Source organism: Nyctereutes procyonoides, unplaced genomic scaffold (genome assembly GCF_905146905.1).
Source record: "Nyctereutes procyonoides isolate TBG_1078 unplaced genomic scaffold, NYPRO_anot_genome, whole genome shotgun sequence".
NCBI lineage: Eukaryota > Metazoa > Chordata > Mammalia > Carnivora > Canidae > Nyctereutes > Nyctereutes procyonoides.
Window position 1 is genome coordinate 11,609,954 of NW_026575049.1, and position 19,302 is coordinate 11,629,255.

Here is a 19,302-nt window from a genome sequence, read left to right on the forward strand (position 1 = left end):
GCTGGGGAATTATTTTTTCGTTCTTAGTCTCTAACACTCGAAAAGCTGTGCATCTGTGATATTTTTAAGGCGAATTTTTAAAGATGAAATTGGGGGGAGGGGCGGGAAACTCCGTTGCTATGGCAACGCGAGGCGCGGCGTCCCCTTTGTTCGCCCCGGGCTCCACCCCTGACGTCGGCCCCGCCCCCAGTGGGCGGTGCCGCAGGGGGCGGAGCGTGAGCTGAAGCCCCGCCCCCTCCCCGTGTGACGTGCTGCGTTTCCGACGCCATCCTCCGCTCCCAACGGCTCCCCCGCCCTGGCCCAGAGGGCGGCGCCAGGCGGCAGCGGCGCGCGCCGGCCGGGCCCCGCCCCCTGCGGTGGAGCGTGTGCCGTCATTTCCGGCTTCTCTTCCCTCCGGTCCCGGGCGTGAGCCGTGAGGGGCGAGCGCGTGTGCCGAAGCCGCGGAACCATGGTGAGCCTGGCCCCGCGGCCCTGCCCAAGCCCCGCCGCCGCCCCCCCCCCCCGCCCCCGCCGCCCCTCGCGTCCGCCCTCCCGTCGCCGCAGGCTCCTCGTGTCCGTCCCATGAGGCCGCCCGCCGCGCATGGCGCGCGCCGCCGGCCGAGCCCTCTGTCGCTCCCGGGAGGGGGGGGGTGCGGGCCTCGGTGCCGCGTCCCGGGCGGTCTCGGCCGCTCCCAGGGCCCGACGCCCCGGGCTCAGCCCGCGCGGAGAAGCTTCTAGTGCCCGGGGCGGGCTGGCGCGGCAGGCCCCGCCCTCCTCGGCGGGGCGGGGCGGGGCGTGGAGCCGTGGGCGCAGATGGAGGCCCATGCCTGCCTCGGCCTCAAAGCCACCTTAATAACCCTTTTGTTTTTTTAAAGATTTATTTATTTATTTATTTATTTATTTATTTATTCATAATAGACACAGAGAGAGAGGGGCGGAGAAGCAGGCTCCACGCAGGAGCCCGACCTGGGCCTCGATCCCGTGACCCCGGGGTCACGCCCTGGGCCCAAGGCAGGCGCCAAACCGCTGAGCCACCCAGGGATCCCGAAGCCTTTTTTTTTTTTTTTTTAATATCTTATTTATTGATTAGAGGCAGAGACACAGGCGGACGGAGAAGCAGGCTCCACGCGGGGAGCGCGACGCAGGACTCGATCCCGGTACCCCGGGGTCACGGCCCGGGCGGCAAGCGGCGCTAGGGCTGCCCCGTGTTCAGCCTGCACAGCCCTCCTCTGCGCTGTGATGTTTACCCGGAGAGCGAGCGCCCGCAGATCCCCTCGTTCACACAGCTTTGCAGCCCCTCGCCCCCGCTTCCGCAGACCTCCGCCCCGGGGTGATGCACAACGTCATTTGCTGGGAGAAGCGCGCTTCTGCCGTGAACTGACCTCCTCTTAAATGCTTACATGTATTTCTAGCAGGAATGCATCACTGTATATACGCGTTAAATATTGGTATTCAAGCTGATTGTTGATTTTTTTTTTCTTTCAGGCGTCCCTTTCCCTCGCACCTGTGAACATCTTCAAGGCTGGAGCTGATGAAGAGAGAGCGGAGACGGCTCGGCTGGTAAGCCGCCTTCTCCCATTCTCTAAAAGTCTTGCTGTTGCACTTTAGGAATTTTCAGACTGTAAGATTGATTTTTACTTTTAATTTCTCTCTCTCTCTCTTTTTTTTAAATTACTCCAGTCATCTTTTATTGGTGCCATTGCTATTGGAGACTTGGTGAAGAGCACCCTAGGACCTAAGGGCATGGTAAGGACAACAAGGAATCCGTATGGTTCGATGCTGCTTGAGAGCCATTGTGGTTTGTTGCTGCTTGAGAGCCGTTGTTGGAAATCTAGTTAAGAACTCCCTCTTTGGGTTTTTTTTTTTTTAATATTTTATTTATTCATTAGGCAGAGACACAGGCAGAGGGAGAAGCAGGCTCCATGCAGGGAGCCTCATGTGGGACTTGATCCCAGGACTTCAGGATCATGCCTTGAGCTAAAGGCAGATGCTTAGCCACTGAGCTACCCAGGCGTTCCTCTGGGGATGCTTTTTATTTTTATTTTTATTTTTATTTTTTTTAAATATTTTTATTTATTTATTCATAGAGACACACAGAGAGAGAGAGAGGCAGACACAGGCAGAGGGAGAAGCAGGCTCCATGCAGGAAGCCCGATGTGGGACTCGATCCCAGGTCTCCAGGATCACACCCTGGGCTGCAGGCGGCGCTAAACCGCTGCGCCACCGGGGCTGCCCTGGGGATGCTTTTTAAACTTCAAAATTAACTTTTATATACATTAAGACATGGATAGGTTCTCTTTCCTAAAAATCAGAACAGTACTGATACAACTAAAGCCCCTTAGACCACCATCTTCAGTCCCTTCTCCAGTGACAACCATTCTTCTATCTGGATGTAAATATTCCCAATAGATTTAGGTGCCTATTATGTGTTTTGCTACATGTATTCTTTAAAGATACTACTATGTGTACTTTTTCTGTAGGTTTTTTTAAAAAATATTTTATTTATTCATGAGAGAGAGAGAGGCAGAGACACAGGCAGAGGGAGAAGCAGCCTCCACGCAGGGAGCCCAACGTGGGACTCAATCCCCGGTCTCCAGGATCAGGCTCTGGGCTGAAGGTGGCGCTAAGCTGCTGAGCCACCCAGGCTGCCCCTTTTCTGTAGGTTTTAAGAAAATCCTTTTTAATATAGATAATCTGTATTTTCTATTAAACCACATTGAGGGACACGTTTGTTTCCATTGTTTTTGCTATTACAGTGCTGAAACAACCTGGTTCATGTCTCCTTGTTTGAGTGTTTTTAGGGACAAACACCAAGGTTTGTTTACAGAGTGTATGCACTGGAAAAATTTGGATTTTTGCCAAATTGCCATCCAGAGTATTTACACGTTAGCAGAATATGAGAGTACTGATTGACCAGTACATTCTTCCAGATGTGTTTGTATCTTAACTTGAATCAAATCTGTTCCTTTTAGGATAAAATTCTATTAAGCAGTGGACGAGATGCTTCTCTTATGGTAACCAATGATGGTGCAACTATTCTAAAAAACATCGGTGTGGACAATCCAGCAGCTAAAGTTTTAGTTGGTAAGTCTGAAAGTGATAGTTTTTTTTACCATTTTTAAAACACATTTTTTTAAAATTTATTTTTGAAAAGATTTTATTTATTTACTCATGAGAGACAGAGGGAGAGAGGCAAAGACACAGAGGGAGAATCAGGCTCCATGCACGGAGCCCGATGTGGGACTCGATCCCAGGACCCCAGGATCACGCCCTGAGCCGAAGGCAGGTGCTAAACCACTGAGCCACCTGGGTGCCCCTGAAATGATTTTTAACTAGGCTTTATTGACTACTTTCAGTTAATTGATGTCCAATTTTTAATTACTACCATTAGTAAACTAAAAGCTTCTGAAGTGCCATGCTATTAATATAAAACATTTCTAGGCTGAGAATCTCTAAAGAGTTTGTCTGGTAAGGAAACTTACATCAGTGAGATTGAGGTTATTAGTCAATATGTTTGGAGAATTAGGTAAGCTATGGAGAAGTAATTCAGAATGCATTTATATAAAATATAAATGAGTTACGAACTAGTTTCTTACTTCTAGATATGTCAAGGGTTCAAGATGATGAAGTTGGTGATGGTACTACCTCTGTTACTGTGCTAGCAGCAGAATTACTAAGGGTAAGGGTATCTGAGCAACTTTAACCTCATTTTACTGTTTTTTGCTCTTGTATCAGAAGTAGTTGAGTTCTTTCTGTGTATTTTCTATTGAATGTTTTCCACTGTTTATTAATAGGAAGCAGAAACTTTGATTGCAAAAAAGATTCACCCACAGACCATCATTGCGGGTTGGAGAGAAGCCACAAAGGCAGCAAGACAGGCTCTGTTGAATTCTGCAGTTGATCATGGGTCAGTATACCAGAATAATACTGTTTTAAACTTTTAACATTTTTTTCAAAATGATGCTCGATGCAGGAAGTTTGGAGAATAGTGAAGAGCATACAGAAACATGACCCTGTTGCCTCATCCTGTCCCAATAACAAAACATCCCCACATTACACTCCAGAATGTAAAATCACAAAAAACAAAACACAGAGTCATTGTGTAGAGGGTTTTTTAGCTTCTAACTTAATTGAATAATAAGCATATTTCTGAATGTTAATATTTTCTTCAATATTTTAACAGGTAAACATTTGATTATAGTGTAATTTATCTATCTAGAGTTGGAGATCTGTATTTTGATAAATTTAAGATTTACAATAACAGTTGTGACAAACCTCTTAACCAGAAAAATGTTTCAGGAAGTGTAATTGTTGGGTCCAAATGTATATGTGTATTTGAAGACATTTTTATTTACAAATAATTCTCTAGAGAACCTTTATTTTTACTCTCGATAATCTGTATAGCAATACTCATTTATCCATGTTCTTGAAGCATTTGGTATTATTTTGTCTGCTTGTGTTTCTATTTTGGTGTGCTGCCAGATTGGTGGGGAAGGTGTAGTATCCTTTAATTGTGCGTTTCTTGATTGCTGGTGAACTTTAATTCTTTTGCCAAAGCTTAGAGCCCCGACTGGGGTGAAATTATCTTTTGACAAGTATTTGGATGAATTTTGAAAAGAAAAATAGGACTGATATCTTTGGAGAAGCATTTTAAAAACAGGCATGAGTCTTTTTGCCTTTTTTTTTTTTTTCTTTTAGTTCTGACGAAGTTAAGTTCCGTCAAGATTTAATGAACATTGCGGGAACAACATTGTCCTCAAAACTTCTTACTCATCACAAAGACCACTTTACTCAGTTAGCCGTAGAAGCTGTTCTCAGACTGAAAGGCTCTGGTAATCTGGAGGCAATTCATGTCATCAAGAAGCTAGGAGGAAGTCTGGCAGATTCCTATTTAGATGAAGGTATGTGTGTGTTGAATATGGGAAAACAGGCTTTCGTCAGGTGTTGAAGGATAAATAGTGAATCTTTTTAGCTCGTTGGGACTAGTGACACTTTACAAAGCCAGAAAAGTCTTGAAGGGTACAAATCATATTGCAACTGTTTTTGTCTTTTTAATCCACTTCTTGTACTTAACTGTGTGCTTCATTTCACACCATGCCAGCATTTCTTTGATAATCTCAAAGGTTTCACTTTATACCTTGAAGTTCTTGCAGTCTCTAGTAAAGAAATTACAGTTTTAATAAAAGCTATTCTGAAATGGCACTTTTTCCAGGAAGTTTGTGTAAGTCGTATCATTTAGCTGGTAGGTATTGAAGTTTTAGTTCTTGGTTTTCTTAAAAAGGAATAAATGTTTTAGCAACTACAATTTCCTTAGTAATAACATATTTTGTTCTTAGAGTATGAATTTTTCAAAATACCTTAATTAAATTCAGTTAGCTAATGTAGTATACCGTTAGTTTCATTTGCAGTGTTCAATAATTTATCAGTTGCATATGACATGTAGCGCCTATCGTATCACGTGCCTTGCTCAATGCCCATCACCCAGCTACCCCATCCCCCTACCCCGAAACATGTTAATATTGTATTTACCAAATGTGTAAGCATTCTCTTGTATAGAGGAGAAACAGCTTTACCAGTGATTTGTCTCCAAATCTTACTGTATGTTATTTGTCTCTATTTCAAGGGAGTAACAATTCTGAAAATAGACTCTTGTTGAATTTATATGCAAGGGCTGTGTAGCATTTTTAATAGGGGCTAATGGTGAGGAAAGGTAATGAAAACAGGATAGCTACCATTTTTGAGTGTTCTGTACAAGTATTCTAATACAAATTTTGCTTAAAATGTCGTTTATTCCTCATGGTATCGATTCCAGTGATTGAGAATTAGGTTCATCTGAATAGAGCAGAAAACTCAAGATGGTAATGGCTTAAAAAGGTGAAAGTTATGTGTGCATCTAAAGGAAGCCTGGAAAGAGAATTCCAAATCACAGGCCCATAGGCTGGAAACTAGAATCTTTGCCAGTGATGATAACTCTTGTTTTACACATGAATAGCTAAGGTTAATTTGTCCAAGGTTGCACACATAGAGCATGTAAGCAGCATGGACATGATTGGGACTAGGTTTGTCTGACTCCATTGTACATGCATTTTTTTCTTTTCTTTTTTTAAATTTTATCACCAGCCTCAGTTCTTTAAAAAGCTTAGTAATCTCTAGCAATACCTTGTTTTCCTGAATCTTCACCATTTTTCTTTTGGGTTGGTTTTAAGCTAATGAAAGTGGACTTAGTAGCTTATATTACAATCCACAACTGCATATTTTGTTACATGTGAAACAAGTTTCAAAATACTATATTTATTCTTAATATTTGTGCTGTGCCCTTAAGATATCCACCTGCTAAATTGATTTTTATGATCACTTGCTTTAGTGAAAAGCTTTATAGGTTCTAGGAATTTGGGAATTGGACTTAAATGTGTTCTTTGAAAGAGTAATTTAATAAAGCAGACATAAAGATTTATCAACATATTTTTGAAGTATTACAACACTCTATTGTAGGTTTTCTGTTGGATAAAAAAATTGGAGTAAATCAACCAAAGCGAATTGAAAATGCTAAAATTCTCATTGCAAATACTGGTATGGATACAGACAAAATAAAGGTACGTTCACTATGTTTCTTGGAATTCTAATTATTAGCTGCTTTATAAACTCAGGCTCAAAATGAGTTGTGCTAAAAAAAAACCTAGAACATATATGAATGTATTCAAATATGTCGTTTTAGTGTATTTACATAAAAATGTTTTTGATGTGGGACTCTTAAAAGTAAAGAAAGTGATCCTACTGTTTATGCTTTTGTCTTAGATATTTGGTTCCAGAGTAAGAGTTGATTCTACAGCAAAGGTTGCTGAAATAGAACATGCCGAAAAGGAAAAAATGAAGGAGAAAGTTGAACGTATTCTTAAGCATGGGATAAATTGCTTTATTAACAGGTATGTATGTGCTTTTGCTAACAATATTTGTAATAATCTAATAAATGGTTTTTGTCTACAAAGACTTACGGAAATACTTCATATTGAATTAGTGACATGTTATTAGGAACTGGTGTTTTTTTTTTTTTCCCAAATAGAATTTTATAATGGCATTTGCATCACAATGATGGTACTGTTTTACGTTAATATACTTAATAAGCTTTGTTACATTAATAAGTTTTCTGCTCTGGCAGTTACATTTTAGTCTTGGGCTATAGTGTATACTATAGTAGTAGAGAGATTTTTTTTTTGGATACTTTTCCCCCCCCAAAGATTTTATTTACTTATTAGAGACAGAGGCAGAAACACAAGCAGAGAGGGAGAAGCAGGTTCCACACAGGGAACCCAATGTGAGACTCGCTCCCTGGACCCAGGGATCATGACCTGAGCCACCCAGACGTCCCTGGTGAAGAGATTCAATTCCATATTAAAGTGGTGGGAGTTTGAAGTAGCCAAAAACCAATAGCAAAGGAATAAAACAAGAATGAAGAGATGAAAAGTAATAGTTTTAGGTCTTTTTTTTTGTATGAAAGTATGTGTAAACTGTGAATTTTTAATTGTTAGTATCTAAGGTGTCGGTAGATTTTTGTTTTCCCCCAAAGGCAATAGAAAAGTTTTTTCAAAAAAAAAAAAAAAGTCATGACTCTATCCACTCCAGTGGCCTGAGGCAGCATAACACGGAATCCGTGTCCAGGAGGTAGGCACTCGCTCACAGCTTTCTTCCATCTCTGAGTAATCGATATTACGGGGCCACATACCCAGGATCCAACGGTAGTGACTGCCACTCACGGTAGGGTCTAGAGTGGGCAGTAGAGGAGTCCGGTACTCACCGTGTCGCCCTTTTGCTCCAGAAGCCCAGGCTGGAGTTTGGGTAGAAAGTCTTCTAATTGCTTCCAGGTTCGGGTGGCCTGAACCCACTGCTTTGAACTATTTGTTCATTCCTACCTCAGGGTCTCTGTCTAATTTTCTCTACTTAAATCCTTTGGATTGTTTTAAATGGTGAAAAGACCAAGAGGAACAGCTTATTCCTAGCAATAAAATGGCAGTGGTTAACTTTGACAGTTGATATTTGATGGAAAATCAAATATTTGCAGGGAGGGGCAAAGAGAATCCTAAGCAGGCTGTATGCCCAGTGTGGAGCCTGATGTGGGGCTGTATCCCACGGCCATGAAATCATGACCTGAGCTAAAATCAAGAGTTGGGGGCTTAACTGAGCCAACCAGAGGAGACCCTTATACGGATTATTTGTTTAAAAATTTTTTTTAAGTTCTAAACTTCTAAATGTGTCCTTTTTACTCCTATTATAAAAATAACATGCTCATTTTGGGAGATAAAAAAGTATAAAAAAGGAACAATCTGAGGTCTAACCTTCCTGAAATTTTTATTAAGCCGACTTTGTATGTGTGGTTTCTAATTCCAGTTTTTCACTTAGTTGTGAACATAGGCCTTTATAACTCGCCTTTTTTTTTTTTTTACTTAACAAACAGTATAAATTTTTACTTAAAATATCAAGCTTTCATAATTGGTAAATGGTGATTTGCACACATTCCTTAAAATATCAAGCTTTCATAATTGGTGAATTGTGATTTGCACACATTCCTGATAGACTTTGAGTCATTGGCAGGTTTTGCTGTTGATTGTAAAAATTTTTATACATCCCTTCATTAAAGATTTTTAACATCTAAATTCATTTTCTTGCTGTAGAGCCTCCAAAGTGGAATTAAAGCATGTGAGCATTGATAGGTTTTTGGTGGATTTCTGTTACATTGCTTTTCAGGATTATGGTCCGGTTTATCCTGTCAATAGCAATATAAAAAAACTATCTGTTTGCAGTGCTATTGCAGTTAAGTTATATAATTTATGAATTACTGCATAGGGAAGATAGGGGATTTCTAATTTGTATTTCCTTATTGGTAAGGAAAAAATGGTTCCGTGTTTTTTAGCCTTGTGAAGTAACAATTTTGAACATTTTTATTTATAGGCAGTTAATTTACAATTACCCTGAACAGCTCTTTGGTGCTGCTGGTGTTATGGCTATCGAACATGCAGATTTTGCAGGTGTGGAACGCCTAGCTCTTGTTACAGGTAGGAGAAAAAAGACATTAATTTCGAACATTAATCACTCTTGGATTTATTGAATGTTAATATATGTAATTTACACTGTTCAGAGTAAAAAGACATACTTTTTAAGGGACTTGAGAATATCTTCATTATTCTCAGAAACAGTTTTTGACATCCTTAGATAACCAAATTATCTGCCATGTTTGCTATAGCTATAGGTACCTTTTTGTTGCATTGTTTTAAAGATAATAGGTCTTTTCTCACAAACGCACAGGACCAGTGTTCTACCCTAGTCTAAAACTAAACCTTAAGAAGGACTAAGTTTTATCTAGTTTATTCATTTGTTTATTTCTAGTGCTAAGTCTCAAATGCTTTGTGCTCTTTGCAGTGGTAAGTTATAATAGTGACCTTTACTGAACACTTGACTGTGTCAGAGTGTGGGTCCAGTGCTTAAACATTATTTCTGTTAATTTTTTTAAATTTGTGGAAGTAATGTTGAACTATGTGTGAAACAATCCAGCAATGAATAATGAAAAGTTAGTATAGTATGATACACTCCAATAGAGGTATGAGATTGAAAATCCCAGTTGTGTGGAATAGAAATTTGTTTAAAATTAAATAAGATAATGTCTGACATCAAAATGACAACGAGCAACTTGTTGACTTTTTATTGTAGTAATAGTTTTTAAAATAACCACTAAGTAGCCCTTGAAAGACTACGTTTTGCAGCCTTTATTCTCTAATTTTCAGGGCTTTGAAAATGAATGAATGGGTTGGAAAGTTGGTTTGCGATCCTGCAATGAGAATTAAGAAGAGGGTTTTGAGATATAAAATCAGTTTTTGAGTGCTATGAGTATTAGAAGTATGCTAATTATTATTAAGGGTAGAATTGGTTTCATCTCAGAGTAACTTCTTAATCCACTCTTAATATTTTGAGAAGTGTGGTCTTCTGACCTAAAAAGAGATGTTTTTCCTTTAATTACTTTGAAGAGAGGTTACTTGCTTTAATTAAAGTTCTTTAAGAGCCATTACGGGAGCAGCCTGGGTGGCTCAGTGGTTTAGCGCTGCCTTCAGTCCAGGGCGTGGTCCTGGAGAACTGGGATCGAGTCCCACATTTCTCACTCTGCCTGTGTCTCTGCCTCTCTCTTTCTCTGTAACTCTCATGAATAAATGAATAAAATCTAAAAAAAAAAAAAAGCCATTAAGGTACTTGGAGTTTTTTTTTTTTTTCTTAAGATTTTATTTTTATTTATTTATTCATGATTGAGAGAAGCAGGCTCCCTGCAGGGAAGGGGGCCCAATGTGGGACTCGATCCTGGAAATCCAGGACCATGACCTGAGCTGAGGGCAGACACTCAACCACTGAGCCACCCAGGCTTCCCCATACTTAAAGAGTTCTTTAAGAGCCATTACATATATATCACTTGCTTAAGGTGATAAAATTTACGGGGTAATTACTCCTTTAAGGCAAAAAATTAAAGATCACGACATAAGAAATAAACGTTAATGATAGCACATTCATGGGATAAGTTTGATATCGACTTGATACATTGCCACATATACTCAGAAGAAAATTCACTGCGCCAAGCACAACCAAATGCAACGGTAACCCTGTGGTTCCTCCCATTCTTAACTTGTGTGTTGTCAAGATGTGTGAAGTTGGCTTTCGTAATGTCTAGAAATATTTTCTCAGATGTGGCTAAGTGAAAATTCTCATTAGCCAAATTAGTCTCATTTTGGGGGTGTGGTGTCGAAAATACCTTGCGTCTCACATCTAGAACACATAGCAGGCTCAGGCGCAGACCAGTCAAGCTTCAGCTGTACAGATGAGTATAAATCAGCTGAGTTGGAAAGATCCGAGTCCTTTTAATAAATTTTCTGTAAATTAGATGTCAAGTATCAGTAATTCAGACTTAACAGTAAGGAGTATGAAAAGGATGTTGATAGAGGGAATCTGCTTTATTAAAAGAGTAATAAACTTAGAGAAAAGGATTTTAAGATGGAAACAATTTTTGCAGTTAAAACCAGGAAAGGAAATGGCTGAACCTTTCAGTTTACACCATGGAAGATGGAGGGAAAATAAGGAATAGAAATAAGACACAATAAAATATATTTAGTTTTTGTTTTAAAAGATTTTATTTATTTGAGAGAGAGTACATGGGAGAGGAGCTGCTGAGGGAGAGGGACAAGCTACTCCACACTTGAGTGTGAGTGCGAGCCTGACACACCACTCTTATCTCATGACCCTGAGATCATAAACTGAGCCAAAACCAAGAGTTGGACGCTTAACCGACTGAGCCACACAGGTGCCCCAAGATACATTTACTTTTTTGACACCTCATGAGGTTTGCTCTGGGAAATTCTTAATATAGGTCTCCCCTTTTTCTAAGTCTTAACAGGGGCTTTCTGAGATTTCAGTTGATGATTAGCAGGTTTCTGATACTCTAAGCAGTTTCTAATGTCTACATCTGTTGACGTAATGAAAGAGTCAAATACTTTCATATTTTGGGAAATTGGATCATAAGGGTACTAGTCGTCTAGACCAGATTCAACAGAGAATCTGAATTTAAATTCAGACTTAACAGTAAATGTTAAAATCCCAGTTTAACCTTATGGAAATAGAGTATGCACAGGTAAGTCTGAAAACAGAGAATTTGGATTTGAATCCCAGCTTCACCGTATTTTTGTTTGAGCTATGTAACCTTGAACAAGAAGCTAAGTATCTCTTTGCCTCAATTTTATTATTTCGTATCGAGTAATAACATCTCTCAGAGTTTTTGTATAAAGATTAGTCAATTTATGTGAAGTGCTTAAAAGAGTGCTTGGTATATAGTAAGCAATCAACTTAAATGTGTTCATTAGTTCTTGATAGAAAACAAATTTTAAACATGTGCGTTTAACCAACATATGTTCATGTTCATAGGTGGTGAAATTGCCTCTACCTTTGACCACCCAGAACTAGTGAAGCTTGGAAGTTGCAAGCTTATTGAAGAAGTCATGATTGGAGAAGATAAACTTATCCACTTTTCTGGGGTAGCCCTTGGTAAGTGATTATGTAGATCCTGATTTAGGTTCCTAAATCTTTGATAGGCTTGATTGAATTTAAAAGAAATAGTTATTAATGTTTAGTGGAATGTGATGTGTCTTAATTCTTGAGAAGCATAGGATGCATGTTAATTTCAGTCTCTTGAGGTCAGATTCATGTTAACCTTGCCTTTGTGAACAGTGTATATTCAACGTGATTGTTTTCTAGATAATTTAGAATTACTGTGAACATGGATTATTAGCAAAAAAGAACGTATAACAGCAGAGGACATGTTCATTTTTAAATCAAGTAGTAATCATAACCAGTATCTGCATAAATAGAAGACAAACTCTTACTGTTATGTAACTAAATATTCACGGTGACCTAAGAATATTATTTTTTAACTTCAGGTGAAGCTTGTACCATTGTTCTGCGTGGGGCCACTCAACAGATTTTAGATGAAGCAGAAAGATCTTTGCATGATGCTCTTTGTGTTCTTGCCCAAACTGTGAAGGATTCTAGAACAGTGTATGGAGGAGGTAAGTGTTTTAAAAGTATTAAACCATGTTTTATAAAGACAGTAAATGTTTTGGCTATAATGATATGATAGATATAGTGCATTTATACTTAATTTTAAAATATTTTACATGTTTGAAGGAAAATCAGTAATTGAGTTTGTTGGAGATAACTAACCATCATATTTTACTGGAATTTCATTTTAATCTGAAGGCTGTTCTGAGATGCTGATGGCTCATGCTGTGACACAGCTTGCCAGTAGAACACCAGGCAAAGAAGCTGTTGCGATGGAGTCTTACGCTAAAGCACTGAGAATGGTAAGTTGATAAAGAGATCTGAATTTATAAATTTTGTGAGTGTTGATGGTTTTTTAAATGAATACATTTTTCTGTCTTGGACACATTTGTGTTTTTGACTTTAAGAAAATACTGGTTCACACTGCTTAAATTTGATTCTGTAGTTTATGATGAGTAGTAATTACAAAGGGAACAATTTTGCGTTGCATATAAATGTATGATTTTTAAAAGTCCTAGGTGGAAGTAAATGAACTCTTAGAGTAGAATGGTTACCGTTTGTCTTTTTCACTTTATAGCTGCCAACTATCATAGCTGATAACGCAGGCTACGACAGTGCAGACCTGGTGGCCCAGCTGCGAGCTGCCCACAGTGAAGGCAACACAACTGCTGGCCTGGGTAAGAAGTAGGTTAGAACCCTGTAATAAGTAAGGGTAATAACTCTTTACCAAATTTTTTTTTTTTTTTTAAGATGAATTCTGGTAACCATAGAGAAGATTCCTGTGGTGCTTGCCTCCGTAACCATTACATATCTTAGGAGAATGTTTAACTTCCTATTTTCAGCACTTTCATAAGTGTTCTTCATAAGGGGTTATAGAGTTAGTTAGAAGACTTGTAATTAGTTTACTATGTGGTGGCTAGGATTTAAATACATAAATCGTACTAATATCCTGAAATAAATGTAAACTTTGTTAAGTTTCTTAGAGTATAATCAACATTAAATCCTAATCTCACTGGGAAACTTATTAAGAGATGAAACATTCTTGAGTGCAGATCTTTTTTTTTTCAGACCTTTGATACATAGATAAAAGTGGCCAAAGAGGTAGATTTAATAATTCAAATAGAAAAATTTCCCAGTCAACTGTCCAAGACATAGGAGCAGTCATAGAGGATAGATAATTCTGCACCGGAGAAGAGAGAGCTAATGAATAATATCTGTCAAAAAGTCAAGTATTGCATTCTCTAAAAAGGAAAAGTAGATGGCTTTTGAATTCTCTTCCAGTTCTTAAGAATCCATGGTAATTAGTGATGAGCGCATTTTTTGCAGTAATTTTATATATACGTGTGTACATATATATACACATACACGCGTGTATATAGATAAAAACAGGGGACGCCTGGGTGGCTCAGAGGTTGGGCACCTGCCTTCTGCCCAGGGCGTGTGATCCTGGATTCCCGGGATTGAGTCCCGCATCGGGCTCCCTGCATAGGGCCTGCTTCTTTCTCTGCCTATGTCTCTGCCTCTCTCCCTCTTTGTCTCTCATGAATAAATAAATAAAAATCTAAAAAAAATAAAAATAAAATAATAAAACAGGTGATTGGGTTTTCTGTGTAAAATTTCTATTACCTGACCTAGTTGTCTTCCATTAATACAGATGATCCAATAATTGACATTTTCATTTTCTAAAAGGCTTGAATTAGGTTGATGAAATTTCTCTAACAAATTGAGTAGTGTGGTCTTGTAATCTCATTTTTCATAACGATTAATTTTATTTGTTGTATATCATTAGGGATATTTTGGTTAAATTTAGTTAAAACTGTAGTTATTTAGTAAATTACTTTCTCTCTTCAGATATGAAGGAAGGTACCATCGGAGATATGGCAGTACTGGGTATAACAGAAAGTTTCCAAGTGAAGCGACAAGTTCTTTTGAGTGCAGCTGAAGCAGCAGAGGTGATTCTGCGTGTGGACAACATTATCAAAGCAGCACCAAGGTATTGTAGCATTTTATTTTATAATTTTTATTGTAGCATTTTAATGAACAGTTTTTAGGAAGCAACAAATAGATGATTGTATTTGGTAATTGTAGTTGATAGAAAAAGGCATTTTTGTGTAGCTAAAATGTTATGCATGTTATTTAAAATACGTAGTCACAACTCTTAGATTTAAGGCAGAAAAGCTTAAGAGAGAGGAATGGGTGACATAGAGGAGCTCACAGGATTGAAAGGTCACATCAAGAGCCAGGCTTGAAAAGGTCAAAACCAGATTGGGGGTGAAGGGCTGTAGTAGTAAGAACAAATGTCTTTTCACCAGGCTGAGTCTGCAGGCTCCATGCTAGGAGCCCGATGTGGGACTCGATCCCGGGTCTCCAGAAGGGCGCCTGGGGCCAAAGGCAGGCACTAAACCGCCGAGCCACCCAGGGATCCCCACAGTTAATAATTTTAATTGTTCTTACTAGTAGTTATTAAAAATGTTAATTTTGCCTGTTCAGTGGCCGTGGTTCAGGGATATGGGGTGGGGAGGACGGTGGCTTGTACCAGTAGATACAGGTAAGGTTGGTGAGAAGAGCTGGTAAAAGATTTTGAAGTAGAGCCAGCGAAGTTTGATTATGGTTTGGATATAAGGTGTGAGAGGAGGGATCCCTGGGTGGCTCAGTGGTTTGGCGCCTGCCTTTGGCCCAGGGCGCGATCCTGGAGATCCGGGATCGAGTCCCGCATCAGGCTCCTGGCATGGAGCCTGCGTCTCTGCCTCTCTCTCTCTAGACTCTCTGTGTGTGACTATCATAAATAAATAAAAAAAATAAAAATGTGTGAGAGGAAAGGGAAATGAAGGCTCATCCAAGGTTTTTCTTGGAGAAATGAGAATTTCTCTTAGATGCAGAAGACTTTGGGAAGGAGGGTGGGGGTGTCAGACTTGGACATTTGAGCTTTCCATTGTGAAGGCAGTTGGGTAGTTGAGTCTGTAGTTTAGGAGAGAAGTTTGAGGTGTGATTGCTAAGTTTAGGAGTTGTCAGCCTACATGTGGCATTCAAAGCCATGAGACTGATTGTGTCCCCAAGAGAGGGAATGTAGCTAAAGGAAGAAAGCGGTTTTAAGCACTGAACACTTGAGAGCTTCAGTGGTAAGTTTAGGAAGATTCAGAGCAACTGGCAGAGGACACTAACAAGGAACAAAAGTATGGATAAAGGATAATTATTAAAACTGGGTAATGGATACATGGGGATTCTTTATACATTTTCTGTATGTTTGAAATTTTCCATAATACAGAATTTGAAAGGTTGGTGTGGGTGCCACTGAGGTAGGAGGAAGACCAGGAAATGTGTGTCTCAAAAGCCAAATGAAAAAGTGCTTAGGGGTGGGGAGTGATCACCACGGTGATAAGAATAAATAAGATAAAGCCTGAAAATTGACCTTAAAGATTGATTTAGCAAAGAGGCTGTTGGTATTTTTAACAAGCAGTTTTGTGGAGTGGAGGGGACAAGTCTAAATTAGGTTCAACAGAGGCCAGGGGAAGAATTGGAGGAAATGTATGTATAAACTGCTTTCTCGGGGAGTCTCTTGTGAATGGGAGCTAGAGAATATGGGTCTCTACAGTGAGCATTCAGTGCTGTCAGTGGGAGTGATCTCGGGGGGTGATGGATGCAGGAGGGGGGGCAGCCCGCTGAGTGGCTGTGAGGAGGAATGGGAGAACAAGAGGAGGGCTTGGTTTTAGATGGGAGCACGGAGAGTTCGTTTCTGGAACAGGAGGGTAGGAGGAGCACTATGAGATTAGATTGCACCTTAAATGGACTCTGTCACAAGGATTCTCTGTGCGGAACCCGGTAGCACCCACTTCAGTGGCTTTCTTCCTGTGAATGGCAGCTGTTCTATTACTATTAGAAGAAGGAAAGAGGAGAAAATAGCGATTTGGACATGGAGAGAAAAGGGGAAATGGTATTTAAATCTGTGGTATAGTGGAAGGAAAACTGGGCTGAAAAATCTGAAGATTCTCTAGTCCTGGTACTGTGATAGGGTAGGGTAATGAGGACTGCTCATGTTTTGGAATGGAACATTGGTGAGGGAAGGAGAAGTTGAGAGTTTTCTTGGAATTATGCCAGCAAGTTGGTTAAGTATTGTTTGGGTTTTTTTTTAAGATTTTTAAAATTTTATTTATTTATGAGAGACAGGGAGGCAGAGACAACAGGCAGAGGGAGAAACAGGCTCCTTGTGGGGAACCTGATAGCAGGACTCGCTCCCAGGACCCCGGGATCACAACCGGAGCCAAAAGCAGATGCTCAACTGCTAAGCCACCCAGGTGCCCCATATCCTGTCTTTAAGCAAAATGATAGCAAAGGGAAACTGGTCTATCAGGTTTTCTGGATTGGCGGCAAGGTCTGCCACCCACTCGTCATTGCAGTGACTTGGTACTCTCAGCCACATTTGAAGTACACACGATAATACCTCGTTTGAACTGATGTCACTGTATGTATGTATGTATGTATGTGTGTATTTATTTATTTATTTATTTATATTTTGTTTATTTATTCATGAGAGACAGAGACACAGGCAGAGGGAGAAGCAGGCTCCTTGGGTGGAGCCCGATGCGGGACTCGATCCCAGGACTCCAGGATCACGCCCTGGGCGGAAGGCAGGCGCTAAACCGCTGAGCCACCCAGGCATCCCAGCTGTCACTGTTTCAGTGGTTTAAGTCTTTATTAAATTTGGTAGACGTTCTCAGTAATTTGCAGTAAAGAAACATTGAGTAATTGTGTTTAACTCCACCTTCTCAAACATACTGGACTCTGGCGACTCCTCATATTTTACCTCCAGGGGACTCGTTTTCCCGGAGTTGACCTGTGACAGCTGCTGGAGAACTTTTTCTGTTACCGATGTTTTTCAGCGTCCTGTAGTCATCCCATAAAACTTCCAGGGTTAAAGATCTTCTTTTAAGGTTTTTAAAATGTTTATTCATGAGAGAGTCAGAGAGAGGGGCAGAGGAAAGAAGCAGGCTCCCCGCAAGGAACCCAATGCGAAACTTGATCCCGGACCCTGGGATCACGCCCTGAGCTGCAGGCAGACGCTCAACCACTGAGCCACCCGGGTGTCCTGAAGATCTTTCTCTATATGGTCCCAGTATGCTGCTCTTTGGATCTGTTTGTATGCTTTTTCTGCTTCTCTAGAATGATTGTTGTACTTGCCTCTAGAAGCAGTGCTTACATAGGCACTAAGTAAAAAAATTCTCTAGTACACCTGCCATGCCGCCTTCTTGAGAGATTCATTATTTTCTCACCAGAGAATAAAAGTTTAAAATCTAAGATGTATGTGAAAGGCATTGTCGATATACTTGAGTGAGTTGTCTGACCCTTTTCTAGCTTACTTGCTGGCGTTTGTTTTCATTTGTTTAGGATAGTGATCCAGAGATGTTCATCTAGATGCCCAAAGCCTTGTCATTTTACAACTTCTGGTTAAGAGTAAACTGTCTTTGTCTTTGATTTAGTAAAATGACTAACACATTAGTTGAAAACATGAATTAGCCTTTTTTGGGGAGAACGTGTATTTGTTAAATAAGTTGTTTAGAGAAGTTGAGAATTGTTACATATCTATAGGTCTTCACATTCCACAGATTTTGTAATGGCTTCTTACTAATACAGTAATAATTGAGGGATGTTAGTTACGAGGTAGAAACATCCTTGTTATAGGGGATTGGTTTTAATGGTTTCAGGATTCCAGATGGGTTTGTATTTAATGTAAACCTTTGGTTACAATCCTGCTTTTCAGTTTTACCATTGCGTTTTTCTTAAGTGTTGTTTTGTAATATTTGCAGGAAACGTGTCCCTGATCACCACCCCTGTTAAACATTCCCATGTGCTGTTGAGCTCTGGACCAGTTAGTTCATAGCAAAGTTGTGTTTGAAAGACTTCGACCTCTCAAAGAAGACTGTGGAATCGAAGTTTATCTGTGGCTCTTATATCCTTAAGTTTGGACATATAACTGACCTTCTATTTTAACATGGGTCTAATTTATTTGCTGTTTCATTTTCCATAAGATTCAGATGATTTAAAAGTTTGTTTCTCATACTGTGCATCAAAATAAAAATTTGAACAATTATTGTTCTTATCTTAGTGGTTTGTATCATTTCTAATCATTTAATGGGAACAAACGGTTATACTCTATAGAGTTGTTTGGTTTCACTAATGATTGACTTTCTATGTTTTTGAAATAACGATCTTGTCCAGTCCAAGTTAGATGTGATAAATACAGGTTACTCTCTTGGTTTGTAATTGTATATAGCTTTTGTTACTGTTTAATTTTGTTTAGTAAAAGTATCTTAAGGTTTTAGTTAAAGTATCTTAAAGTTTTAGTTCTCCATTTTGGGTAGACTAAGTACTGTTCTCTTGCATAGAAGAAAATAATTATGGATTCTGTTCAAGTTTGAAGGGGTCCTGTTTTAAAAGTCGTTTGTTACAAGCTGCTTCTCAAGCACCTTTGATGCTTTAAAAAGGCAATATTCTCTTAAAGAAAATGGATGTGGTTAGATTTAAACATTGTTGATGGTTGTGTTAGGGTTTTTTGTTTTTGGCAAATGGATTCGAGAGTGATAAAGATAAGTGTGTAGAGTTAATGGTTTAAAGGTGAATTTAGATTCGGAGATTATTCATCAGTGTATAGGAGAATCCCCAAGAAATGAGAGAAAGCCCAGCAGTAGGTTGGTTGAGGTTTTATAAGGTAGTCAACCTTAATGGGGAGACATTTTATTCCCATAGAGC

At 39.6% G+C, this 19,302-nt stretch overlaps 1 protein-coding gene across 1 annotated transcript; it reads left to right on the forward strand.

Moving 5' to 3' along the window:
* The first annotated feature begins 373 nt into the window (after positions 1 to 373).
* Positions 374 to 18,652, forward strand: CCT2 (chaperonin containing TCP1 subunit 2). Its single transcript, XM_055329238.1, has 15 exons — positions 374 to 451; positions 1,465 to 1,539; positions 1,660 to 1,725; positions 2,952 to 3,063; positions 3,582 to 3,658; positions 3,774 to 3,886; positions 4,678 to 4,880; positions 6,472 to 6,572; positions 6,775 to 6,902; positions 8,923 to 9,026; positions 11,926 to 12,045; positions 12,438 to 12,566; positions 12,757 to 12,860; positions 13,136 to 13,235; positions 14,410 to 18,652. Exons 1-15 carry the CDS (start codon positions 449 to 451, stop codon positions 14,607 to 14,609), a joined length of 1,635 nt encoding a protein of 544 aa, XP_055185213.1. The 5' UTR covers positions 374 to 448; the 3' UTR covers positions 14,610 to 18,652.
* The last annotated feature ends 650 nt before the right edge of the window (positions 18,653 to 19,302 follow it).